This window comes from Meleagris gallopavo, chromosome 3, assembly GCF_000146605.3.
Source record: "Meleagris gallopavo isolate NT-WF06-2002-E0010 breed Aviagen turkey brand Nicholas breeding stock chromosome 3, Turkey_5.1, whole genome shotgun sequence".
NCBI lineage: Eukaryota > Metazoa > Chordata > Aves > Galliformes > Phasianidae > Meleagris > Meleagris gallopavo.
The window spans coordinates 26,885,900-26,909,204 of NC_015013.2; the positions used below are offsets into that span (position 1 = coordinate 26,885,900).

Below are 23,305 nucleotides of genomic sequence, written 5' to 3' on the forward strand. Positions count from 1 at the left end.
GTGTATTCTTTGATGTAACCAGAACAAACTGTACTCAGGTAAATATTTAAATATTTAAATAAAAATATTTATTAATATTGCCAGGTTAAAATGCATGAGAGCTATTGCAGCTTTGCCAGTCCCTCTACCATCAGCACGTCATTGCTCCGTATATCAAACTGGTGTCACACTGAAGACAGTGAACTCCATCACTGGGATTGTAAGATCCTGGGCTGCAGATAACTATATGGACACAAAAAAATCAATGAATTTCAGTGGTATTAATATAGAACTACTTACATCTGAAATGTCCAGAATACATCTTTATCTATTTGAAAGAAAAAGATCATTTATTTTTCCCCAGTATTCTGCTAGTTGATGAAAGCAGAATTTCAGCTATTTGGTTGCATCTCAAATTTATCTTCGACAGCTACCTTCAATTTGGCAATATTAGCCTTAGTATAGGAAAGATCTTTAATGAACAGCATTAGTACTCAGTATGCAGTGGTATTTAAGACATTCCATCCTTTTACAGAGTCTGTGTTTAACTGGTTATTTGGTTTTGCCTAGCTTAATAACAACTTCTTAGTCTCTACTGCCCAAACCTTCAGCAGGACTTTCAATATTTAGGTTACCTTCATTTGTTGAGGCTGGCAGGATTCTGTTGATTCTCAGTAGGCTGTTACTAGCTTCCCTAGCATTTTTTTGCCACTGCTATTGACTGGAAAAGATTTTAGAGGTCTTGGGAAATATAAGCAAGAGGGAGTCCTCTGCAGATGTCATCTACACCTTGCATTTTTAGTACATGAATTTAGGCAACTCAAGATGGCTTTACAGGAAAGAGAAAGCTTTACAAATACACATAAGCAAAAACATCTACTGGTATACCAGAGGAATAACTATATTCTTTTTGTCAAAGATTATAGATACACTTCTAGGAAATAACATAGGTTCTTTAATTTATTTAATTGGAACAAGGTAGCCTTCTATTGCAACGGGATAAAAACGTTGTCCCACTGTTGTGCAATCTGCTATCTAGGGGACAGCATGAAAAGGATAATGGAACCTTAACTAGTTGATTTGTAGCTTACTTACACAGCTGCTGGATACTAAATGATATACTCAGAATCCTTTTCTATGACAGAAAACTCCTATTGGTAGTAAACCATCACTCTGAAAGTATTAGTGTGACATGAAACTAAGTATTATAAAAACAGTAAAGGATACAGAACAGGTAAAACTGAACATCCACTGTTTTGATGTATGAAAACTAGAGTATATTTTTGTTTATGAATCAAGCAATAGATATACATAATTTTTCCTCCATGTTCCAGGGTCTATGCCGCACTCTTTCCAATTCTGTCACATTCTTATTGAGATCAGCAGCTTAGAAACATGTTTCCGTATTCCAAAATAGAACTGGCATATATACAGGTAACACAATTATTTGAGGTTTGCAATGCATCTGTGGTGATACAGTATGACAGGTGCTAATCTATGGTTGATGATTAAGAAATGCATTATATATTTTTCAGAAAGGAGAAAAAGAATCAAACTAGTGAACAGCTGGTCAGATTTCTATTCTATGTAAAGATCTCATGAATGAATGCATACATGTATGTAGAAAATAATACAACTTGATGTGGATTTACAGTGAAGACAAATACTTAATCAATCTGAAAGCACCTGGTATGGCAGCACACACAAATTCAATAAACTACAGAAAACTACAACTAGAAGGGAAATTTTGAAAGGATTACAGAATGATGCATAAAGGAGAAATAAGAGTTTGAGAGGAATGGGTAAAGGCATTGCTCTTGGACAAATTTTACTAATTTTTTTTCACTAACAAGATTATTAGATGTTCTTAACATCAAATAAAGGTACTAATTATGTAAAAGGCACTGGTAAGAGCTGATGTGAAACACCTTGCTAAATTCTAGCTATCTGTGTGCAAGAAAATTAAACTCAAAATGGGGCATGTGAGATTAAGGTTTGTCAAAAGCAGATAAAAAGTGGTTGACTTATTCTGACTGTAAAAAAATGTAAGTTAAAGGTCAGTCTCTATACTAGAGCAAATAAATAGAAACTTTCCATGAATTACTTTACATTAGAAGCTGGATCTTCTAACTACAAAGCAACTGAGACCAAAGCTTCCAAACAGTTTTAAAATTGACCTTAAATCTCTTAACTGATATCATTAAGAGTCATTTAGCTCTTAAATGACCTGCTTTTTGCAACTCAGTGAAAATAGTGGGCCACCCAAGAAGCTGAACTCTGCTTCATGGAAATACATTTATCAAAATGCTTCTATGACTGCATGTATGCTTCCAAAAAAAAAAAAAAAAACCAAACCAAAAAACAATCAGTCACAGTGAGTATGACTAGCCATGTATCTAAGATACGCAAAGCAATTCTCCCATGCTAATATGGTCTTTTGAGAACTACTCATGAAGTCTGAGACATTGAAAAGAAATGTAGAGAACTTTTAGTAGATAGTAGTAATACCTTGCAGAGGCCATAGCCCAAAACATGACCTAAAAGACTGAACTTTTATTTCAATGAAGGCAATATCAGAAAGAGAAAATGGTTGGAATCTTCGAGGATATACAAAAGCTGTTGCTAAGCCAGAGTTGACAGAATTGTTTCCAGATTTGGTGACACACCTAACAAGAAGTAACAGGTATAAACAAAATCAAGGAAAACCACAAAAAATTCTTAAAATAAAGCTTTCCAATGGTAAGGATTTTGAGTACTGTGTTGTGTTACATGTCCTTAGGAGTCTGTGAAGTCTATCCTTAGAGGTTTTTAAGATCATGCAGGACACATCTGTCAGTAAAAACTCCTATCTTGCTTTGAGGCAGAAGGATGGACTGCTATACAGCAGAGGACTCTTTCAGCTATATTGCACATGATATGATGTTTAGGATTCTGGCAAAGATTAATTATACCAAGAGGTAAATGAAAGAGAAGAGTATATGTCTGAGAATACTAGCAGAATGACATCTGCAACTATGGGAAGTAGTAAGCAGACACGTTTCAGGACTGTTTCAGGTACTGTGAAATCTTGCCTCCATATCTGCCAAAGATGCATCTGTTATTAACAGCTGAACAATGATCAACTTTTTGGTTTGACACTGTGTGTAATATTTTTGTCTAGAGCAGGAGGTATATAAGGTGGTAGCAACTAAAACAACAGTGTTTTCACTACTGATATTAAATGACCATCAGAGCTAAGACAAAAGTTCTGTTCTGAATAAAAAAAGAATATAAATTAGTTTAGAATGGACTAAGATACTGCAGGGCGGAAGACCAAAACAAAACAGCAGTCTTTACAAAACAGATCATCCTAACAGCTTTTCTAAACTTGATTTTCAAGTATTTTTTCTTGAAATAATGTGAACTGACACTTTGTATTGCAGTAAATGCACTGAATTTGGTATATATCTTGTCCTTCCTGAAATTATGTCTTTCCCACAAAGATAAGAAATGGGAAAAAACAACTGCATATGGAAACATTTCCTACGTCCTACATTTTTAGAATTGTCTCCTTCTGTTGTCTATTTTCTCCTTATAAGTACTTATTTTTAAAGTGTAGTCCATTCTGTTAATATTCTTTGATAAGTAATCCAGTGTTTCTTTCACCAATTCTAGCTCTGTAAAGAATTATCTATGTAAAAAGCTTGACCACAGATGTATACTCTATGCATCTGACTCCTGATGTTCCTTTGAGGCTTCAATCCCAGTACATGGGAATCATATCAATGACTTTTTTTCCAGGGGGAAATAAAATCTGACAAAGCCATTTAAAACATAAATCAACAAGATTTGTTGAAATAAAAACAATTGTAACAGTATTTAATGCTTGTAAGATATAAGAATTTTGTCACTTACCACAACACTCTGGGCAGTCTGGATGCCTTACAGCATTCACTCCATATCCTGGATAGCAACGATCAACCCACACCATTTGCAGTGTACCTTCAATGTAGTATATTTCAGGCAATGGTTCAGAACTTTTCTTCCTAATTTCCACCTCTTTCTTAAAGAATCTCTCTATGAGGTCCCTTGCCTAAATTGAAACAAGTAAGTATTTTTTTAGAATCAGTGATGCAAAGAGGTCAAAATAGAAGATAAGACCAAGGAATGTGGATGTGAGTTGAGATTAAGAATTAAATGATATATTTCTAAATCTTTTGATTGTAGCAGGTAGGTAGAATGGAAACAGGAAGGTAATCTGATATTCTTTGATACGTTGTCTTAAATTTAGATAAACCTTGCTCAATTAACGCAATCTCTCTAAATGTTCAGGATTATATAAATACAACCATTTAAACTGATTCAGCTTTAAATGAACCTGGATTATAGCATTAAAGCTATCCTGCATTGGATATCTGTAGCTCATCAATAGTTTTGCAGATTTCCCTCTTATAACAGTATTATTATTTAGGTCCAATTATATTTCATACTTTCCATCCATATTGAATATCTCTGTTCAATAAAAAGAAAATACCACACACACAAAAAAGAAAATGCATACACAAATTACAAAAATGGCAAAACCAAATGTGTTTATGCATTCTTATTTTGATTTTGTCTGCATGAAAAAGATAACCTTGACTATGAGCTTTCCCACAAATGTATTTGTTTTTCCAGTGGACAGTATGGAAACTGTTTAATGAGTACTGCACATTTGTGACTCCCTTCCCACTCCAGTTGAATCCCAACGCATGATTTACGTACCTGATATTTCTTGACAGTGAATGGATGTAAAATAGCAGATGCTTTAGAACAGCATTAAAAAACAACACTATATTGAACAGAGAGCACATCTATAATCAACATACTGTGAGGAAGGTGCTTAGATGTAGCCCACAAAAAAAAACACTGAAGGTCGCAACTGTCTTGAGCTTTCCTTTTTAAGTTCCTACAGTACTTTAGTTCAGGTTGCAGTGCAGTATATTCATGATATACACTGTCCTAAGTGTTCCCCTTCTAGGGAAGAAGGCATATCTTCCTCCTGTCCTTCCTTCCTCTTTTTCCCTCGCCTTTTAAGAATCTCTGAATCAAAGTTAACCTGATAAGCAAAAGTTCGACTTCTCTTTCTCTACTGTGAGAGCCAAAATCTTCAAGGAGCTAATATTTTAGCAGATCACAGAATCACTTTCCATCACAAGTGATGGAAAGGCATGCCATTGCAAAAATATGATGTTTAATATTTGCAAGACTTGTCCAAAGCTTCCCGATTATCTTGCTACTCTTCATATTCTTAAAATACTTTCCTTAATGCAAAGTGATAAGTGTGATCTGCCTTACACATAAGGGCAACAGAATATTGGCAATTTTAACTACATTCTATATTTTTATTAATTTAGAACCACTAAAACTTTCATATTGGTTTATTTACTAACTGACTAATATTTTACTATATGAAAGTAGCCTATTATGTTAGTTACAATTTTATTTATCTACTTTACCTTGTATAATCTATGAGGTACATCACAACCACTTTGCGGACATAGTTTGTTGTTTTCTGTGTCTAAGCAAGTAACTGTAACAAAATACAATCTGTTTACAGAAGAACAAAGTCAATGAAATCAACATTTTAATTTACTTGTTTACAAGATTCTAATCATTTCTGATGCAACTGTTTGGGAATTTCACATTTCAGAGGGCTAACTTGCAATATTTTAAAAACATTAATTTGTCCTCCTATAGACATTACCACTATGTCTATATAAGTTTATTGCATACACTTAAATACTTCATGGGAAATCATTTTTATTTGTAAATTCTGACGGCAAGAAAATATGAAATCCTGGATGCTTTGCAGACATATAGATATCCAAATCCTTTCAAAAAATAAAATAAAATAAAATAAAATAAAATAAAATAAAATAAAATAAAATAAAATAAATAAGCTACTCTCTCTCTATTTACCTCGATATCATTCTGGTTTTATAAAGACAGATTTAGAAACAGTCAGCCAGGGATCCTAACAGTTCAGCCTTCTGATTGTTCAGATTCAATAGACTCCAGTTTTCTCTGAAGAACAACTTCAGCAATATGAATGTTTTTAAAGATTTCCCAATTTCCCCCACTGATCTCTTCCTGTGCACATCTCAGTCCCATATACTCACACACTCAACCCCTTCCATCCTCATAGGAACCTCTATGAGGTACTGAACCAAAGGAAAACTTTGAGAATGGATTCAAGAAAAAATGGTTACACTTTAGTAATCCATCTGCATGAGATCACATTCCTCATCAACTATGACTAGCATGATATGGTGAAGGCCTGAGACATGCTTAAGAAGCTGCTGGCCTACACTCCGGAACTGGCACTTGATTAATCTGCCATAATAACATTATCTGTTAACATGTTAATTTCACTTCTCTTAAGTTTTACCTACCTCTGTCATAGAAGTAATTATGAAACACCAAAAGCTGCTTAGAAATCAAAAAGTACTGACACCTCAAGGTGCTGAAGAATGTGTATTTTACTATTGGGTTATATCAAAGTTTAAATCCACCTAAATCTCTAACTGGAGAACTTCTCCTCAATTGTAGAAAAGCTTCAAAGTATTGCTTAAATATTTTATGAAGTCTGCACATTGGCTAAATCTCATTTATGTCATCTCAACAAACCTAGAATTAACCTAAACTAATGACCCTCTTCACATCAGTGCTATCCACTACAAATACCATCTTTAAAGAAACACAACTAATAGTTTCACTGTTTTGGAAAGTGGAAAGTGGAAAACAAAGTGCAACTCGTATCCTTTGTTCAGAAATGGCTATCTTAAAACTGCATGTCTCGATATACAGTGACTAATGTAATAATATATATGAAAATATTAAATAATTGAAAACATTAAGCTCAAGAAAACTTTAGATACGTTCTTATCCACATTCAGCTCAGCAACTGCAAACTAGATAGCTCTTCTAATAACAAAGTTTTCAAGTGAACTACATATATAGTGAGACTGCTTTACTTGCTATTTCGATCTGCTTTCATAGCATAATGGATCTAGGACCTTTTTTCAAATGGTCTCACTGTTTAGAAGGAATACTCTCAAAAAAAGTAAAATAATATCTTCTTTGGACTGATACAGTGTTAAGATTTCTGACTTCCACAACTGATGCATTTAGTGAAAAGCTGTTAATAGAAACATTTTATGAAAATTAGTGTATGTTAAGGTGAAAATGTATTTGTAGTACATTAATTTTACGAGAATGGTAACTGAGATACTGTGAGATCATTTATGTATAAAAAGATCTGAATATCAGATATATCAGATATAATGTTTTGTAATTATTACAATATACAATGGCACTCAGTAAGAACACTTAAATATCCTATAGCTTAGTGACATCTGACAAAACCACCTAATTATTTGCTTTTAATCGTGATTAAAGGAAACTACAAATACCAAAGTCAACCCAGCATTTTTGTAAATCGGTTTTACCTACTTCTCCTTTATACTCCGTCCATTTAAAAAAAAAAAAATGGAAAAATATTAAATATCCCTCTTTTACTGTTGCCACTTAAAGAAAGAACTGCACTGAGATTCATCTCATTTAACTCCAAACCACATCCATAGAGAGATTTATACATCTATAATAGTTGACAAGAGGAAGGTCATCCAGGGAGTTATGGAATACAATGCATCACTTTTCTTCCCATGATAGTGTGCAACAAGGAACATGATAAAGTTTTATGATGCAAAATAAATAAAAAATATATATATATTGATCTATGTAAAGCTATAAAAAGTTCTGTACTCTAATGAAATAATGTAAAAAACACACTTTCGAGTAGATCATCTTGCTTTTTGTTACAGACAGCAGATTCATATGCAATACCTTGAAGCATTTCTACAATTAGAAAAATTAAATACACATAACACTTTCAGCATATAAGCAGTAAGTTCAATTATCTAACATCTAACCATTCTCTAAATCCAAGACAGATTTTTACCTGAAAATGTAAAGAATATTTCGCTCTGTAGGCCTCCTCTCTGCATTTTTACATGGTGGCATTCTGCCTTAATTAATGAAACCTCACATGAAAGGTCAGCAACAAGCTTGCTTAGTATCTGAAGCAATGCCTTCCCAAAAGAAGTATTATGAAAACTACTGCACGGGGCTGCATGGTACTGGACTGTCAATTCATAGTAATACTGAGGATCAGAATAAGCTGCAGGAAAAAATGCAAATGATGATGAGGAAAATGTATGAAAAAATGAGTTACTCACATATTTGCAAATAAAATTGTCGATTTAAATTCTTAACTTATGAACAAAATTAATTTGAACTAATTTGAACTAATTTTTAATGATAAAATAATGTATTCTGGGCTAGTCAGAAACACGAGATTTTACAAGTCCATATCTTAATTATATCCATAGGTTACTTTATTGCTGGCTGTGGTTTGTTTTTTTTAAACAACAGTAAACTATATTAGAAGCATCAAGAATAAGAAGCATGTTAGAAAATAGCCTGTAGTATGTGGTGAAGTATTTCAACTCACACATTATCTTTAATTATAGTAGTGTCTTTTACTCTTCTTAGTCAACTATTACAAAGAAGTATTTTAAAGGATGTAAAAACTGAATCTAAATTCCTTCTCTATCAATGTAAGTACCTGAACAAGCTATCATACAGACATGAAATTTACATTTAATGAAGAATCAGCTATTTAAACTTTACTGCAAAGCTACATGCACACTTGGGCATCTTTCACAGATATAATGTACCATCAAATGCATGAGTTTAGTTGCTTCATGATAACCACTCTACTTACCCAAAGCTTACTATCAGCTAGATATCAATAGAATGCTAAATAGAAAACAGAAGTAGAAGAATGAAGAACAGGGGACATGGTGTGGGTAGAAACATAGAAATAAGGAGGGAGATTTGCAGAGAAGAAAAATGAAGGAATAGAAACCAAACCAGCCACAAGAAAAAAATAAAACAAACAAAGAAACAAAAAACTAATAGAATCATAGAACAGTCTGGATCGGAAGGAACTTTAAATATGTAGTTGCAAGCCTCCTGCCATAGGCAGGGATGCATTCCACTGGACCAGGTTGCCCAGGGCCCGATTTTGAAACACGTCCAGGGATGGGATATCCACAGCTTCTCTGGGCATCCTGTTTCAGTGCCTCACCACACTCATCCTGTGTAAAGAATTCCTTCCTTTTCTAGCTTAAAACAAGTATCCTTTTTCCTATCACTACACTCCCTGATAAAGAGTTCCTCTCCAGCTTTCCTGTATCCTGTTAAATGCTGGCAGTAACGCATCAAAATATCAAGAATATGGCATCCAATCAAGACAGCTAATTAGATTCTCCACGTTGATTTTGCTTCACTCATTTCCTTTCACTTGCTGCTGCATATTCTGAATTTTGAATTTGGTATGCAAGTATTTAGATTGGATCCTTCCTGAAAAATGTAAGACTGCATTACTGAAAACTGTAAACTTTCCCATCACAATTGAAATAAATTTCTTCTAGTTCTCTCAGACAAGGTAACTGTTAAAGGTTATAGTTATTCTATATCAAGGCTACTAAGGCCAGAGTCAAATTAATTTACATCAGAGGCTAGTTTAGGTTATTGTGCTCTAGCAAGCCTTTAAATGAATACTGATACACATTTCAAATTTGATGTCAGACATCATTCCTGCTTAAGACAATACAAACTCCTACCTAAACCTCCTCAAGAATTAAGGAAGGAAAAGAGATCTAGTAATGAATAAATGATATTGTCTTTATAATATTTCACTTCATCAGCCATTCTTAACAAATGGATATGTAATCATAACAGGAAAGAATAAGCTACCAGTATTGTCATAGATTAATAGAATCACCAAGGTTGGAAAAAGCCTCTAAGGTCATCCCATCCAACTGCCAACCTACCACCAATATTTCCCCACTAAACCACACGCCTCAGTACAACATCCAAATGTTTCTTGAACACCTCCAGGGATGGTGACTCCACCATCTCCCTGGGAGGCCCATTGCAGCACCTGACCACTCTTTTAAAGGAGAAATTTTTACCAACATCCAACCTGAATCTCCCCTGGCGCAACTTGAGGCCATTCCATCTTGTCCTATCTCTAGTTATGAAGGAATTATTTAATTAATTATGTAATTAATTGATACATAATTTACAATTTAAAAACACATTCAATTAATAATTAAGCCATTAACCTGTGTGAAATAAGGCCATGCTAAAATTCGTCTCCTAAAGAATAATTTCATTTTAAATTATACTATTTTTATGTTATTAAGGACTATTATCTGTTCAATCTGTTCCATTCCACTATGTTTTATGTTTCTTTTGTAAAAAGAGCTGTATTCATAAATTTCTTAGTCAAAAAGTGACCTTCATTTAAGGCTCTGTAAATGCCATTAAATGAACTGCCTGGTAGCAACAGCTATTTAAAAAAATTTATCCAGAGAAACCAAATGTCTTTACCTCTCCAAGTTAAATTTTAAATAAGCATTACTTCTTTATAAGTAGCAAAACATATTTAAAAAGAAAATCTTCTTCAAGGTAACAGCATACTTAACAACATTAATAACTTACCATAAATAAGATATTTTATCTTGAGTCTTTTATCAGGTTGTCCAGCAATAAGCTTATAAACAAGGGAACAAGTATAAAGTCCACTCAGGTCAGATCTGAAGTGTCCAAATATTAAAGTTCCCGTTGGTGATACTTGCACACTGCTATTTTCTGGTAAAATGTAATGAAATAACGTTAGCTGTCAGTATGAGAAAATGCAGTTCTCCCATGTAGCTTGCTTGTGGGTTACGTGATGACATTTGATGAACACTTTCCTAACTTGAAGACAGTGACAACAAGCCTGAGGATTTCTTAAACAGTAGCTTATCTTGGTAGCTGTCAAAGAAAACCTTAGGAATCACTAGATTAGCACAGATTATAACAGACCTGAAGGTAAAATATTCACTGGATAAAATATTTTGAGAACAGATTGTTTTGCTTTTTGAAGCCCAAGAAAAAAAAACTTTTAATATTCTAAGTACTTTAGGCCTTTTATCTATAGTATGAAATCTAAGACAGTTAGAGTAATGTGAAAAACATGTATTTTTTGACTGAAAAAGTGAATCCTAAGGACATAAGATTTATATTGAACACATTTTAGGGTCCTTACTTTAGATCAGTCCTAATATGGTTTTACAGGCAGAACATGTGTTCTCTCTCAAAGCTGACCTTTCCAATTAGCTTTATTCAAAAGGAATCCAGTTTCTGCACCCAACAACCAGTCCACGATCCAAATAAAATGTGGTAAGTAAGCAAAATTAAGCAATTCACTTCAAAGCCACACTCCTATTTATTCTAACAAAATACTGTTACTCTGGATGCTTACTGATTTTCCTGCTGTACAATTTTAAGAAAGATATTTAAAAAAAGTAGCTTGATCAAAGCACTTCTTTTCACACACCTAGCCGGAGGGTGTGAGACAACTTTGTTCCTCAAGAATCAATTTAAACATTTTATCAACTTAGTTTTGTCTCATATGTACTGTGTTTATAAAGATGATGATTCAAGTCCTGGTTGAAAAAACTGAGTCTATAAAGTAGGATGTCATTTGCTACCGAATGCTGAAATAGCCAGCAGAAGAATATTGTAAGAAAACCAGCATATATTTAAGAACATAGTTTGGATCTTTGGCATATTCAGCTGCCCTAGCTGGAGCGCCTTTAAGATGTATCACAACCAGATTTGCTATATCTACAGAATCCATGACTAAATTTCAAAGATGACAAAGAAATCCAGAAAAGACAAAGCCTGGACGTCCAGTGAAGAGATATGATCACAAAGATTTTTTTGAAAATGTACGAACTGTGAATAGAAGTAGGAAAGTTAAGCAGTTCTTCTAATGGATTAAGTCACTGGTTTTATTTTAGAATTTTATCCTACCTTGAACAATGAATATTTCTATACGAGAAAGGAACAGAACTTTACAACAGTAGTCATTAACTGTTTCAATGGTACATCTGTCTGTAAAGAATCTCTGTATGGATCACAAAATCAAAATATTGTTTCACTTTTCTTCCTTCCTTTTCTTTCCTTCTTCCTAGGGAAACATCCCTTGCTGTGTGGGATTATCTGGACGCATACTGCCTACTCATGTGAGTTTGGATTCACACGAAAAAAAACAATTACCTTTAAATGAAACTTGAAAAACAATTGATTTATGCACTCTCTTCTTAAATCTAGTATTTTTTTCTCTGTTACTCTGCTGGAACAAGATAAGTAAGATGAGTTTGGATTTCATGTCACATTTTGTGATACAGATGACATGATATGATTTAATGTGCCTCTCTTACACAAGAGGCATTTCATATACATGATGGACAAAGGATGTGATCATGTTCAGAGTTTCCTTGTGGTCAACATAAAATAGCATGATACGAAATAAAAGAGAAGTTATTTTTGTTCCATGAGAGGAAGTTAGATAATTTTCCAGGTTCCATGAGTATGTTAGGTGGCAATGTGTATAAAAAACAGTAACTTTCCTATAATTACTTATTCTTAGGTTTCACCGAAGTAAAACAAACCTATTCCAATGTTTGCATTAGCAAAAAGAATGAGATACTTTCTTATATTTTCTGTTCTATTTAACTATTTCTATTTAAACACCCTCCAAAATTCTTTTTTTTATGCAGTGAAACTTTTAGGATGCAGAACATAAAACGCAATTTTTCTGTTTAAAGTGTGTTTTAAAATACTCTTATTCTCAGTCATCTGATGTCTCAAAAACTTCAAAGTATAATTTCCAGATCTTAATACAAAAGAGTCACTGTGCTAACTGAAGAAAAATGGTAAATTTTAAAAAAAAATTTAAAAAGAAATTTTATGCAGTATTTTGTTTTTCATTATTCTTTCGACAACACATATGTGAACTAGAACAAAGATTCAAAAAACAGAATTGCTTGTTAATGACTACAAACAGCAGAGTTTTTACTGCTCCTTGTAAGTTTTTTTGTAGTCGTGATGTTCTATGTATATATTTTGACAAATTTGGTGGGCACAATACACCTTTTTATTGTGAGTGGTTTGGGTGGTTTGTCTGAAAGATAAATTCATTTTTCTATCACAGTTCGTACATTTATTTTGAAATGTTTCAAGAAGCAGCATTTTCTTACTCTTCCTATGACTGGATTCATAATTCTATGTTCCCATTAATAGGATTATTTTTATTTTATATGAACACACTGAGATAAATGCTTATGAATGCTAATTTCCTTCCAATATGGTGATTCACTATGATAGATATTAGAGACTAACTGGACACAGAAGTCCATGTGATTTTTACCACTTAGAGGGAATTAGACTCCCACTATAAAAGAAGGCCTGGCAAAAAAATTCTCTCACACAACAAACAGTTCATAAACTAGAAACTTAAGTGTTTGTTTATACTTGAGTTGAAAGAAAATGAATGTGACAACACCCCTAGGAGATTAGGAACCATCTCTCTGTCTGAAGTTGAAGTCCTTTCATTACTACGTTTTTTCTACATTTTTTCCTAAAAAAAATCCTCACATCTCTATAGAAAGCTCTGTCAGGAAAAGATATGTTTTCTTCTCTTTTTTTAAATGGTTTTTGCCCTCCTGCTGCTGATTCTAGCGTATCTAAAGTTTCCACAGAGCCAAGAATCCCCGCCACCCTAGTTTTTTGCTAGTCATCCAAGTCTGGCACAGCAACTTGAGATATTATTGAAGCAGTCTTCAGGAAAACATTTAAACCCGTCAAATGAAAGTCTGAGGTCTCCACGGTCTTCTCTTCTGCATAGTTAACACTGTCGAAACTGTCATTTGGGTAAGCAGAAGCCAGAGGACTGAAAAGGACAATTTTTGTTAATTGTGAATCAGGAGGCTGCTTTCTGTCTGATCACATTAAGCTCAGGACATATACACATGACAATATATCCGATAAAGTGTTTGTCATGCATCACAAACTGGGCATCAAAATATATCATTTACAATGCAGGACACACAGCTAACCACTACATATTCATTTCAAGAGAGATTAACATTTTCATGTAAAGTGACATAGCCCAGAAGCTTAAGTAAAAGCAAAAACATCTTTAACTGTGAGGCAAAGAATGCTATAAATTCATCCTCGAGGTTAAGCCTGTTATCAGATTGAGAGCAAAACCAGTGCAGTGTCAGATGCTATAGAAACCTGAGATGCTCTACTATGAATGCTGGCATGTAGCGGATTAAGAATGAAGAATCACTATGATATCAACGGTACTTCAGATCACACAACAGGAAAAGCTGCTTGAAAATACACAAACACCAAGGACAGAGGTCTGACAGACACCAGTACAGATTAAGAAGAAAGCAAACAGAATTCACTAACACTGCCATTATAAAAGGGTGAATACTTAATAACCTAAACTATAAACTAAATTAAGAGATTAAACAGGTTTAAAATTAATCACAGTGTACTTTAAAAAAAAAAGGTACCGAAATTACATTAAAGAATAAATGAGACATATACAGAGGGAAATAAAAAACAGAACTTAGGTTCCCTGCTCACACTTGGAAAGATGTTGCTCATGAGCAGGTCATGATCTCTAAGAAATCTTTCTCATTATGTGGGAATTGTAAAAAATGTACAAGTAGCCCAACATATTCAACGAAGAAACAGTGATTGGTAGTTTTCCTGCCATACAAGCAGCTTACAACAATGGTTTCATCAGAAGCATCTTTATGAAAAATGTTAGCCTTAAACGAGCCGTGAAGAGATTTGTCAGAAACTGACCTTGGCAATGCATGTGAAGAGCCAACATAGACACATGCAGTAGAAGAGCAACAGATGTGTTAGCCCAAGGATGAAGGGAGCTGAATGACACAGTGACAAAGAACATGGAAACAGTGAGGTAGTAAACATTCTTTGTTTTACTCTTTCCTGGCAAGAGATGCCTTCCAGCTTTGTCCCAGGCTCTACCAGAGCTTAAGGGGATGCTACAGGAAATGAGAAGCATGATGTTAGGGACTTACTGAAGTGAGCTTGACATACACAGCTTAATAGACCAGAATGAGATTGTCTGTTTTGATGGCAATGTGGCCCCAAGGATCAGAAAGAGGCAAATAACACATCCACTTTCAAAACAGACCAGAGGAAATGGGGAATCACAAGTCAGCCATTCTCACCTCAAAACCCTTCAAAGATGGAACTAACAAAAGCCATTTCAAGACCCATGAATGCCAAAACTGTGACTATGAACAGTCAACATAGATTAAAAAGATCTAAATGGATCTCCATTTAGAAGATTACTTGATTGTTCAAATTGTAACTAGCAGCCATATCTGAGGGACTTTCTCCAGGGCTTCTACAAGCACCAGTACTGATTAGAATCTTTACCACTGACCTACCTTACAGGACAGGATGCCTTCTTGTCAAGTATGCAAAAAAAATCAAATTGCACAAGTGCAATCCTGCACTTGAAACAGAGTAAGAGTAGTATATACAGTTGCAATGTACAGTTGCAGACAAGATTTTTGGTAGCAGCCCTGCAAAAAAAGGACCTGGGAGTCCAAGTGGACCCTGAACATGACTCAGAAGCACACTTTTGCAACAGTGAAGGCTAACTGCATACTGGGGTGTATCAACAATAGTACAGCCAGCAGTTAAAAGTGATTATTTTCAGTACTCATTTTGGCACTGTAGAACTCCTCAGTACAAGACAGATGCTAACAAACTGGAGTGAGTAAAGCAGGAAGCCTGTAAGATGATTAGGGAGTTGGAGCACAGGATAACAGGCAGTGGAAACTAGGATGTGTATCCCAGAGAAATCTAGGGAGGGAATTGCAGTGCTTCACTGTCTAGGGGGAGTTACAGGAAAGATTAAACCACTCCCTTTAAGAGATACATCACGAAAAAATAAGCAGCAATACCAAAAAAACTGCAATAAGGTAAATATTGTGTGAAAATGAGAAATAAAATGGAAGAATTTCCAGAGAAAGGACAGAAAATCTCCATGGACAGAGATCCTCCAAACTCCAGAGGTCAAGGCCATATGCAACTTCATGTCTGAAGGTTGCCTGTCATTGAGCAGGAGGTGGGGCTCTATCACGCTACCTATGACTCTATTGCTCTATCCTTATAGAACAGTCCCAGCTGTCTCTCAGTGCAGCAAAGAATGTCACCCTCAGCCTCTGTTGCTTTCATTACACCTTGCCCTGTCTAGTACTCCTCAGAGATGGCACAATTTTCTACAGACATCTCCAGTGTTTTATTCTGGTTATCCTGAATTTTTATCCTAAAACTTGAAAGTTTATCATTTATATGTATATTGTTTATCATTTATATAATATACATACAAACATAGAATCTTCTCAATTCTCCTCCATTCACACTTCTATCTTTCTAGCTATCATGATTCTTTTTAGGGGGAGGAGGAGGAGAAGAGAGACAGTGCAGAGGGCCATGAAAGAAAATAAATTCTTACCCGAAGAAAGATAACCACCTGGTCCACTCCACCGGAATACTGGATCAATCAATTCTGAGTTTCGCAGGTGATTTGTAACACATAGAATATGTGGACTGCTGTGATCCAGCTTGACATAAACTTTCACTGAAAAAAGTTTATTATTAGCATTAAATACTTATCACTGCTATCCTACCAGTGAGATATATAATGTTAAGACAGTAGTAAATGTAATTTTGTTGTGTACAGTTTGTTTTATTTCCCTTCCTAATGACATTCTGCAAGCCATTTGTGTTCTTCAGAAGCATGAGATGCTAGATATTTATACTCTAGAGTACTCCAAACATGAATATACCGTGCTATCCTAATGCTGTTGAAAAGCCACAACTAGTATAAACACTACAACCACTACATTTGTGGTCTAGAGAATCTGACTTAATAAGTGGAATTGAATCAAATATACAAATTACCATTTATTTTACCATGCCATTCAGATTCCCTGCAGGGGGAAAATTGTTTAGATATTTGATGCAGGAAGGAATTAACATTTAGAAAAACAGTTTTCACTTTTCCATTACGTCAAGTAGTAGCAATGGCACCAGTTTTCTCTCCCCTTTAAGCATGATTGTTTCCTGTCATTAAAACATGAAAAACCTCTTAACATCACAGCACAGTATTAGACTGCTTAAGCAGAATACAGACATAAATATTAACATTTGATACAGAAAAATACATTTAGAATTTTGATAGTGTTAAGAACAGGAGGAATGTCCAACCCAGCTAATAATAAGCTTGTTACTGTGGCTTGTAATGCAGAAAACAGAAATGAGTATCTTTTTAAATGTACAATAGAATATCATAGAAATAAACATCATTTGCAGATGTCACTTCAGTTTTTAACCCGGAAAGGGGCGGAGGGAGGAGGACATGTCCCAGTCTTTCTAATCAGAAATGCCTTGCGTCATATAGCACCTTTTATTATTCTTCACCTTGCAAAGCCATGCTTTCATTTGTTTATGACGTTAGTTCTGGGTGAGAAGAGCAGCATGATACAAGGAACAAGTGGGAAATTAAAGGATTATACTTCAAGTGGAACTCACAAAGGGGAAAAAAACCACACAGGTTTCTGACTCATTTCCATTTGCACTGAAAGAAAACAAGTATTTTCAAAGTTTTAACCACGAATCTGAAAGTGTATCTTTCATTTTACAGTAGACCACAATAGCCATGAAGCAACTCTAGGACCTGAAGTTCTGTTCTGAATATGAGGTAAAATGCCAGAGAGGTTTGCAAAAAAGAATATTTATCTAAAGGAATCTCACTGCTAAATGCCCAATTATAAGTTTGTTTGTTTCCCATGGCTGACAAAATCTATTCTGTATGCACAAGCTGCTTTTTGATTATTTTTGTATGGAACAGTCTAAAAAACAACTTATACTAACTCCCACATTAGTCAAGTCTGGAGAAATATCCAGCAAAGCTGAATGTGCATCTTCTAGAACAGAACTTTATTTTGTCTTAGTTTCGTTCTCCTTTCTTAGTAGCAGCCCTGCTGAAACATATATGTTACTATTCTCAAGGCAGAAAAAAAGAATTTTGCGCTGACTTAGCACCTCTAGGTATGCTATTAGTACAGCTGAAAGTGTAAACACAGATGGAGAAAACTAGGGGGAGGTGTATTACCAAAATCAAGTACAAGATGTGCATTAAAGAGATGGCAACATAAGTATATGGCAATGAGGAACAGCCTCTTTAATCTTCAAATTTTTTAACAATTGTTTTATTTATTAAGAAAGTGACTGTATTATGTACTGGAGTTAGATACACGTGATTTATTAAGCAATTAATTCTTAACATTTCTTAATTGTTATTGTAGAATATAACATAAGACTCAGGTTCTGTGTACACAGAAAGTAAAAAGCAGGAGGAATATCTACAATGGGAGAAAGCAGTATTTTGGAGCAAAGGTCTTACAGTTAGAATGATGAGTACAAAGAATGCTGTTGTTTTCAGAACAATTCTGGAAAATAACTGTCTTTGCTTTATAAAAATTGCAAGAATAAAAAAAATCAGTGGTAGGAATACGTGTTTTTGTGGCCTACTAAATCATAGTAACATAGGTAAGTCAGTACAGAATTGTATTTAATTAAGGCATTTTAAATAATTAAACAACAAGGAGTATGACAGAGAAGGGCACTTTTGTGGTAGAAGGCGTTTACATAATGGTTAAAGAAAAATACCTGGAAATAAGATGGATCCCACTATTTTTAAGCTATTGCTTCTTGACTCTGCACTTCTTGAATACTGAACTGTTAAAAGATAAAACAATTGCATCAACACAACTACTACATTTCTCTGAAAAAGCAAACAGCGTGCTTCAGGTCAATGTACACCCTTTATGGACTTGTTCTTCAATAGGTATTAACTTTATATTTGTCTAATGTCTTACACAGGGCATGTTTCTCATTTTTAGCTTTAAATATATTTCTAATTTTTACAAAAGAACTGTCACATTTCATATGAAGGCTCTCTATAATGAGGGGGATTAGACACTGTCCAAAAGGGGGATAAAATTTAGCTGCATTGTTATGATATGCTCAGTCTAGATGTCAGTCAATGTGTGTACTGACCACTAACAAGGTAACAAACATAGTTTCTGTTATTAATGTGATTTTCTTAATTTCCTCCATGAAATTAAAATATAAGCTCTTAATGGTTGTTTTAATTTGCATCTTCCACATTAAATAGAGATTTAAAAGACCTTTCCTAACAACTGAAAAGCTTTATAAGACATGCAAGACTTCTGAAAGAAAACTGAATGATCTGTCAGTGTGCAGTATCAGGTGGGCATTTTAGCACAAGTCAGATCTGAGTATCTTCTACAGATATTCGAGATATGCTGCAGAAAGTCACCAGAAAGAGAACACTGGCTAACAGACCTCTCAGTATCTTGTGTTCTTTGTCTCCACCTCATGTTTAGAAAGAATATGGGTTACTGAGAGTTAAGGCATGCTTGTGAGATTGAATTCCTTAGGGGAACCTGGGAAAGCAAGTAAATATCAGAGAAATATAAAGTCTTCAACACAAAAGTTGGCAATAAAAAACTGAGCATATAATTAGTAGCAATAATTTTACAAAGATGGGCTTAACAGTTATGTGGCACCAGAACTGTGCTTGTTGCTAATTTAGATTCGATAGATATCAAGTGAAGCCAGTAGCAGATATGCTAGTAAATTCATTTCCCATTACAGCACTTGTTGGTACACAAGAAAGACTGGGTTGACTCCCAGCTTTGCTTTGATTTACCTTGATTAGAACAATAATGGGAAATCACCAATTCACCACATTTATTATGAAACTGGTAACTGTACTCCATTACCATATATTGTTGCAATGGAAAACTGAAGGGAGTCAGACTCTCTAGCAACCAGGACAAGATAATCCAGGTAAGTTAAAAGAACTGCCTATTTTTGCCAGTTGAGGAAACTATTCTATTCAAAATACTTGTGGAGTAGAAAAGAAAATTGAAAGAAAATAACAAGTAGTATCATATATGATGGATTTCTGCAGATAACAGTTTAATTTACTTCATAATGTTGCTTTACCAAGTAGCAATTCACAACATTTTTTTTTTTTTTTTTAGGTAGTAAAAACTTTTCAAATAACTAATTTTCCCCAAAGACCTCCTAGAAGGATTGGAGATTCAATTATAAATATAAATAATAATTATAATTATAAAACAAAACAGATTTGAAATTCTAATTGGAATATTTATATTGTCTTCCAGAACTCTAGTGCACTGGAGCAGATATACATAGCTCTTCGTGGGAAACAGTGATTTTTTACAATAATAATTTAAACCCAGAGATGGAGCTCTTGCACTGCTTACATAAAACGAATTAGAAAAAGTTCAAAGAATGTAGTTACTGAAGGAAGACAGTGTAAAAAACTACTGAAATTACTGTTTTGGCATCATTAAGGACATCACATTTGCCTGCTCTTTCATGTGCATACACTTCATTTGTGTGGTGGTCATTTCAGTCAGTAAGTGCTTCTGTCCACATATGAGTCTGACCTCAACATGCTCTTTCCCTCACTTCGTATACTGACTTGAAATTTTTTTGAAGCCTTTTTTCAGGTTTCCTACTTGAATTCCTTTCCTCTCCTCCTAATCACTTTAAATGGCTCTTCCTCAGGCAGTCTCTAGCACAAATGATCTTCTCATTTTCACTCACTAGTTTAAGAGAGCATACGATCAGTTTAAACAGATTCTTATCACAGAAAAAGTATTATGAGGTCATTCCAAAGAAAATGTAGCAAAACCACAATAAAGATAGAACAAAATAAGAACTTAAACTGCATTTTAAAGTCATTAAAGACACTATTCCATCTCCTCAAATTGCAACAGCACTTAAAAAGCAATGGGAAAAGCTAAGATTCGTTCATTTTTTGAGAAAAATAAAGGTGATCTCTTTATTAATTCTCCACATAAGTTTTTTAAGCAGCTCAATGCACAGGGTGTGATTCTCCCTTCCTTGTACTGCATTCCTTACAGGCATAACAAAAGCAGATGAATATAGATGAAGAAAACTAGTTTTGTATCACTATCAGAAACAGAGAAGTTAAGCCATTCATCTCCAAGGCTGAGGAAAACCTCCCAGCTGCCTGAAGAGCCACGCAGAGAAAACTGATTATTACTGGAATGCAAAGGAATTCATTTCCCTGTCTGTAGTGATACATATGGTATCTGTTACCTGAGTATCACATCTGTATGTTAGTCATCAATGGACTCTAAAATCCTCTGGAGTTAAACTCAACAGCCTTCCTTCTAACTTACACCACAGTTTCTGTAGGGAGTTCAGTTTAAGTGCAAAACGCTAACACTCTGTTTTCTTGCACTGAACGTCTATTTGGCTGAACTATAAATTCTACCCAAGAGAAAAAGTCCTCAAAGTAAGAGAGAGATTACATCCCTGTATTTCTAAGGAGTTCTGTCTGCAGGGGAAACATCTCAACACTAGATCAGAAGCAGCAAATGGATTGTACTTGCATACATACAAAGCTCCCCTGCTCCTCCCTGATCCATGGGGCATTACAACAATGCCATGTAAAGGGTCTGTTCTCACTCCCTGCCCAAAGGAAGAATCTGGTTAGGTTAATAATGACTACAGGAGCAGTCAGTTGAGAGGGAATGCCACTCTGCAGCTCTAAGTTTCACATGAAGTAATTCAACCATTTCATAAAATATTTTATCCTTACCATTTCAGTCTTAAAATGAACACTACGGTAGCAAAATTAGTCATCTTCAGAATAGTTGATCAGAAAATGATATTTGTCTGAAAAGCCCAATGGCAGGAAGTAGGGTTTAAAATGAGACTTAACTAATTAAACAGTGTACTAATGAGTAAAATGCTGTACTGCTAGAATGTGCAATTGGCATAGTTTCAATTCATTTATAAATGAAACTTGTAAAATTACAGGAAGAGATTTAAGTTATTGTGACTGCTGAATTTTTTAAAAAGTAATTATGTATGGAGGTAATTTTTTTAAAGAGATTTCCATACCAAAAGAAGATATAAACAGCAATACTACTTATCTTTACCTAATGGTGCTAACAGACAAGTGTTTTCCTATATCCAAGTATTTTAATGACAGCTGGCATTTCCAAGCTGCCTCTTGATGGAAAGTGCTGTGTAAGGAAAACCACACAAACCCCCAAATGCAAGCATTAGTAAACGAAACAAAAAATAGTTTGAAAGGTTCATATTCTTTACATCGATCTGAATCCAGAGTATAACAGTAACTTCTCAGTGATACAAAATTAAAATTAATGTCTTTTTTGGAATTGATAATGTCTATTTTGCCTATTAAAATCTAGGATAGAGGAAATAATACAAGAGCGATGCTTCAGTGAATAAATACTAAAATGCTGCTAATTATGTTTTTTTTGTTTGTTTGTTTTGTCAGAGTAGAACTTCACCACTAATCGTGCTTGTGGGAATACAAGAAAAACTGTTCAGAGCAGAAGTCGTGGAGCAAGATAAACAGCACTTGCTCATGGAAAAGTCCTCAGAAAGGAGTTAGTGAAACTTGGCCAAATGAGCAGATTGGCAAATAAAAAGATCTGGTACCTAAACACACTGATGTCTAAAATGAGTGATCTAGTTTAATATTACCAGAACACCCAAAGCAACTTGTTTCGTTCAGACTTCAAAACCTCACAAAGGACCAGGCTACCCAGACAGGCTGTGGTGTTTCCTTCTGTGGAGACACACAAAACCTGCCAGGATACTTTCCTGTAGGGAACCTGCTTTAGCAGGGGTGGACTCGCTGATGTGCAGAGGTCCCTTCCAACCTCTGCCGGTCTGTGACTTCAAGGCAATCCCAGTTTTAGCATCAAGGCTGTACGACCAAATTTCCCAACAGGTGTCAGCTGACAGCTGCAATCACGCGCGCTGGATAGGAGATCAGCAGAATCACTCCCGACAAGTGCAGTCTTGGTGTCCTACTACAGAACTACTTCTGTTCTTCAGAGCTGATGACACAGAGGTGCGGCTCTCAGCTGGGTCCCCGAGCCGCCAGCTGCCTCACCAAGCTGCCTGCACGCAGGCATACCGCTCCTCCGGCGTACAGAAAGGAGAAACACCTCTCCCCTCAGCACTCACTGTTCGCTTTTGAAGAAAATAACCCTTTAGCTTTCCTGCGTCTACCGGTGGGTGTAGACGGGCTGTGAGATTTTGTCACCGTACGGTGAAGGCGCACGGTACCTGCCGAGACCCCCTGCAGCAGGACGATGAGGAGGCCGAGCAGGAGGAGGCCCGGCCCGCACATGGCAGCAGCCGTTGCCCGGGG

General features: G+C 35.1%; 1 protein-coding gene across 3 annotated transcripts; it reads right to left on the minus strand.

Annotated features, from left to right (window-relative positions):
• Positions 1-51: 51 nt before the first annotated feature.
• ZPBP (zona pellucida binding protein) lies at positions 52-23,299 on the minus strand. 3 transcript variants are annotated; one of them, XM_010708540.3, is made up of 8 exons: positions 23,221-23,299; positions 18,694-18,762; positions 16,475-16,600; positions 10,573-10,722; positions 7,961-8,179; positions 5,457-5,530; positions 3,874-4,051; positions 52-222 (listed from the first exon to the last, which is right to left on the minus strand). In XM_010708540.3, exons 1-8 carry the CDS (start codon positions 23,282-23,284, stop codon positions 131-133), a joined length of 972 nt encoding a protein of 323 aa, XP_010706842.1. In that variant the 5' UTR covers positions 23,285-23,299; the 3' UTR covers positions 52-130. The 3 variants fall into 3 exon arrangements, with proteins under 3 accessions (XP_010706842.1, XP_019469393.1, XP_019469395.1); XM_019613848.2 differs by having other exon boundaries at positions 23,119-23,299; XM_019613850.2 differs by lacking the exon at positions 18,694-18,762.
• Between the last annotated feature and the right edge of the window lie 6 nt (positions 23,300-23,305).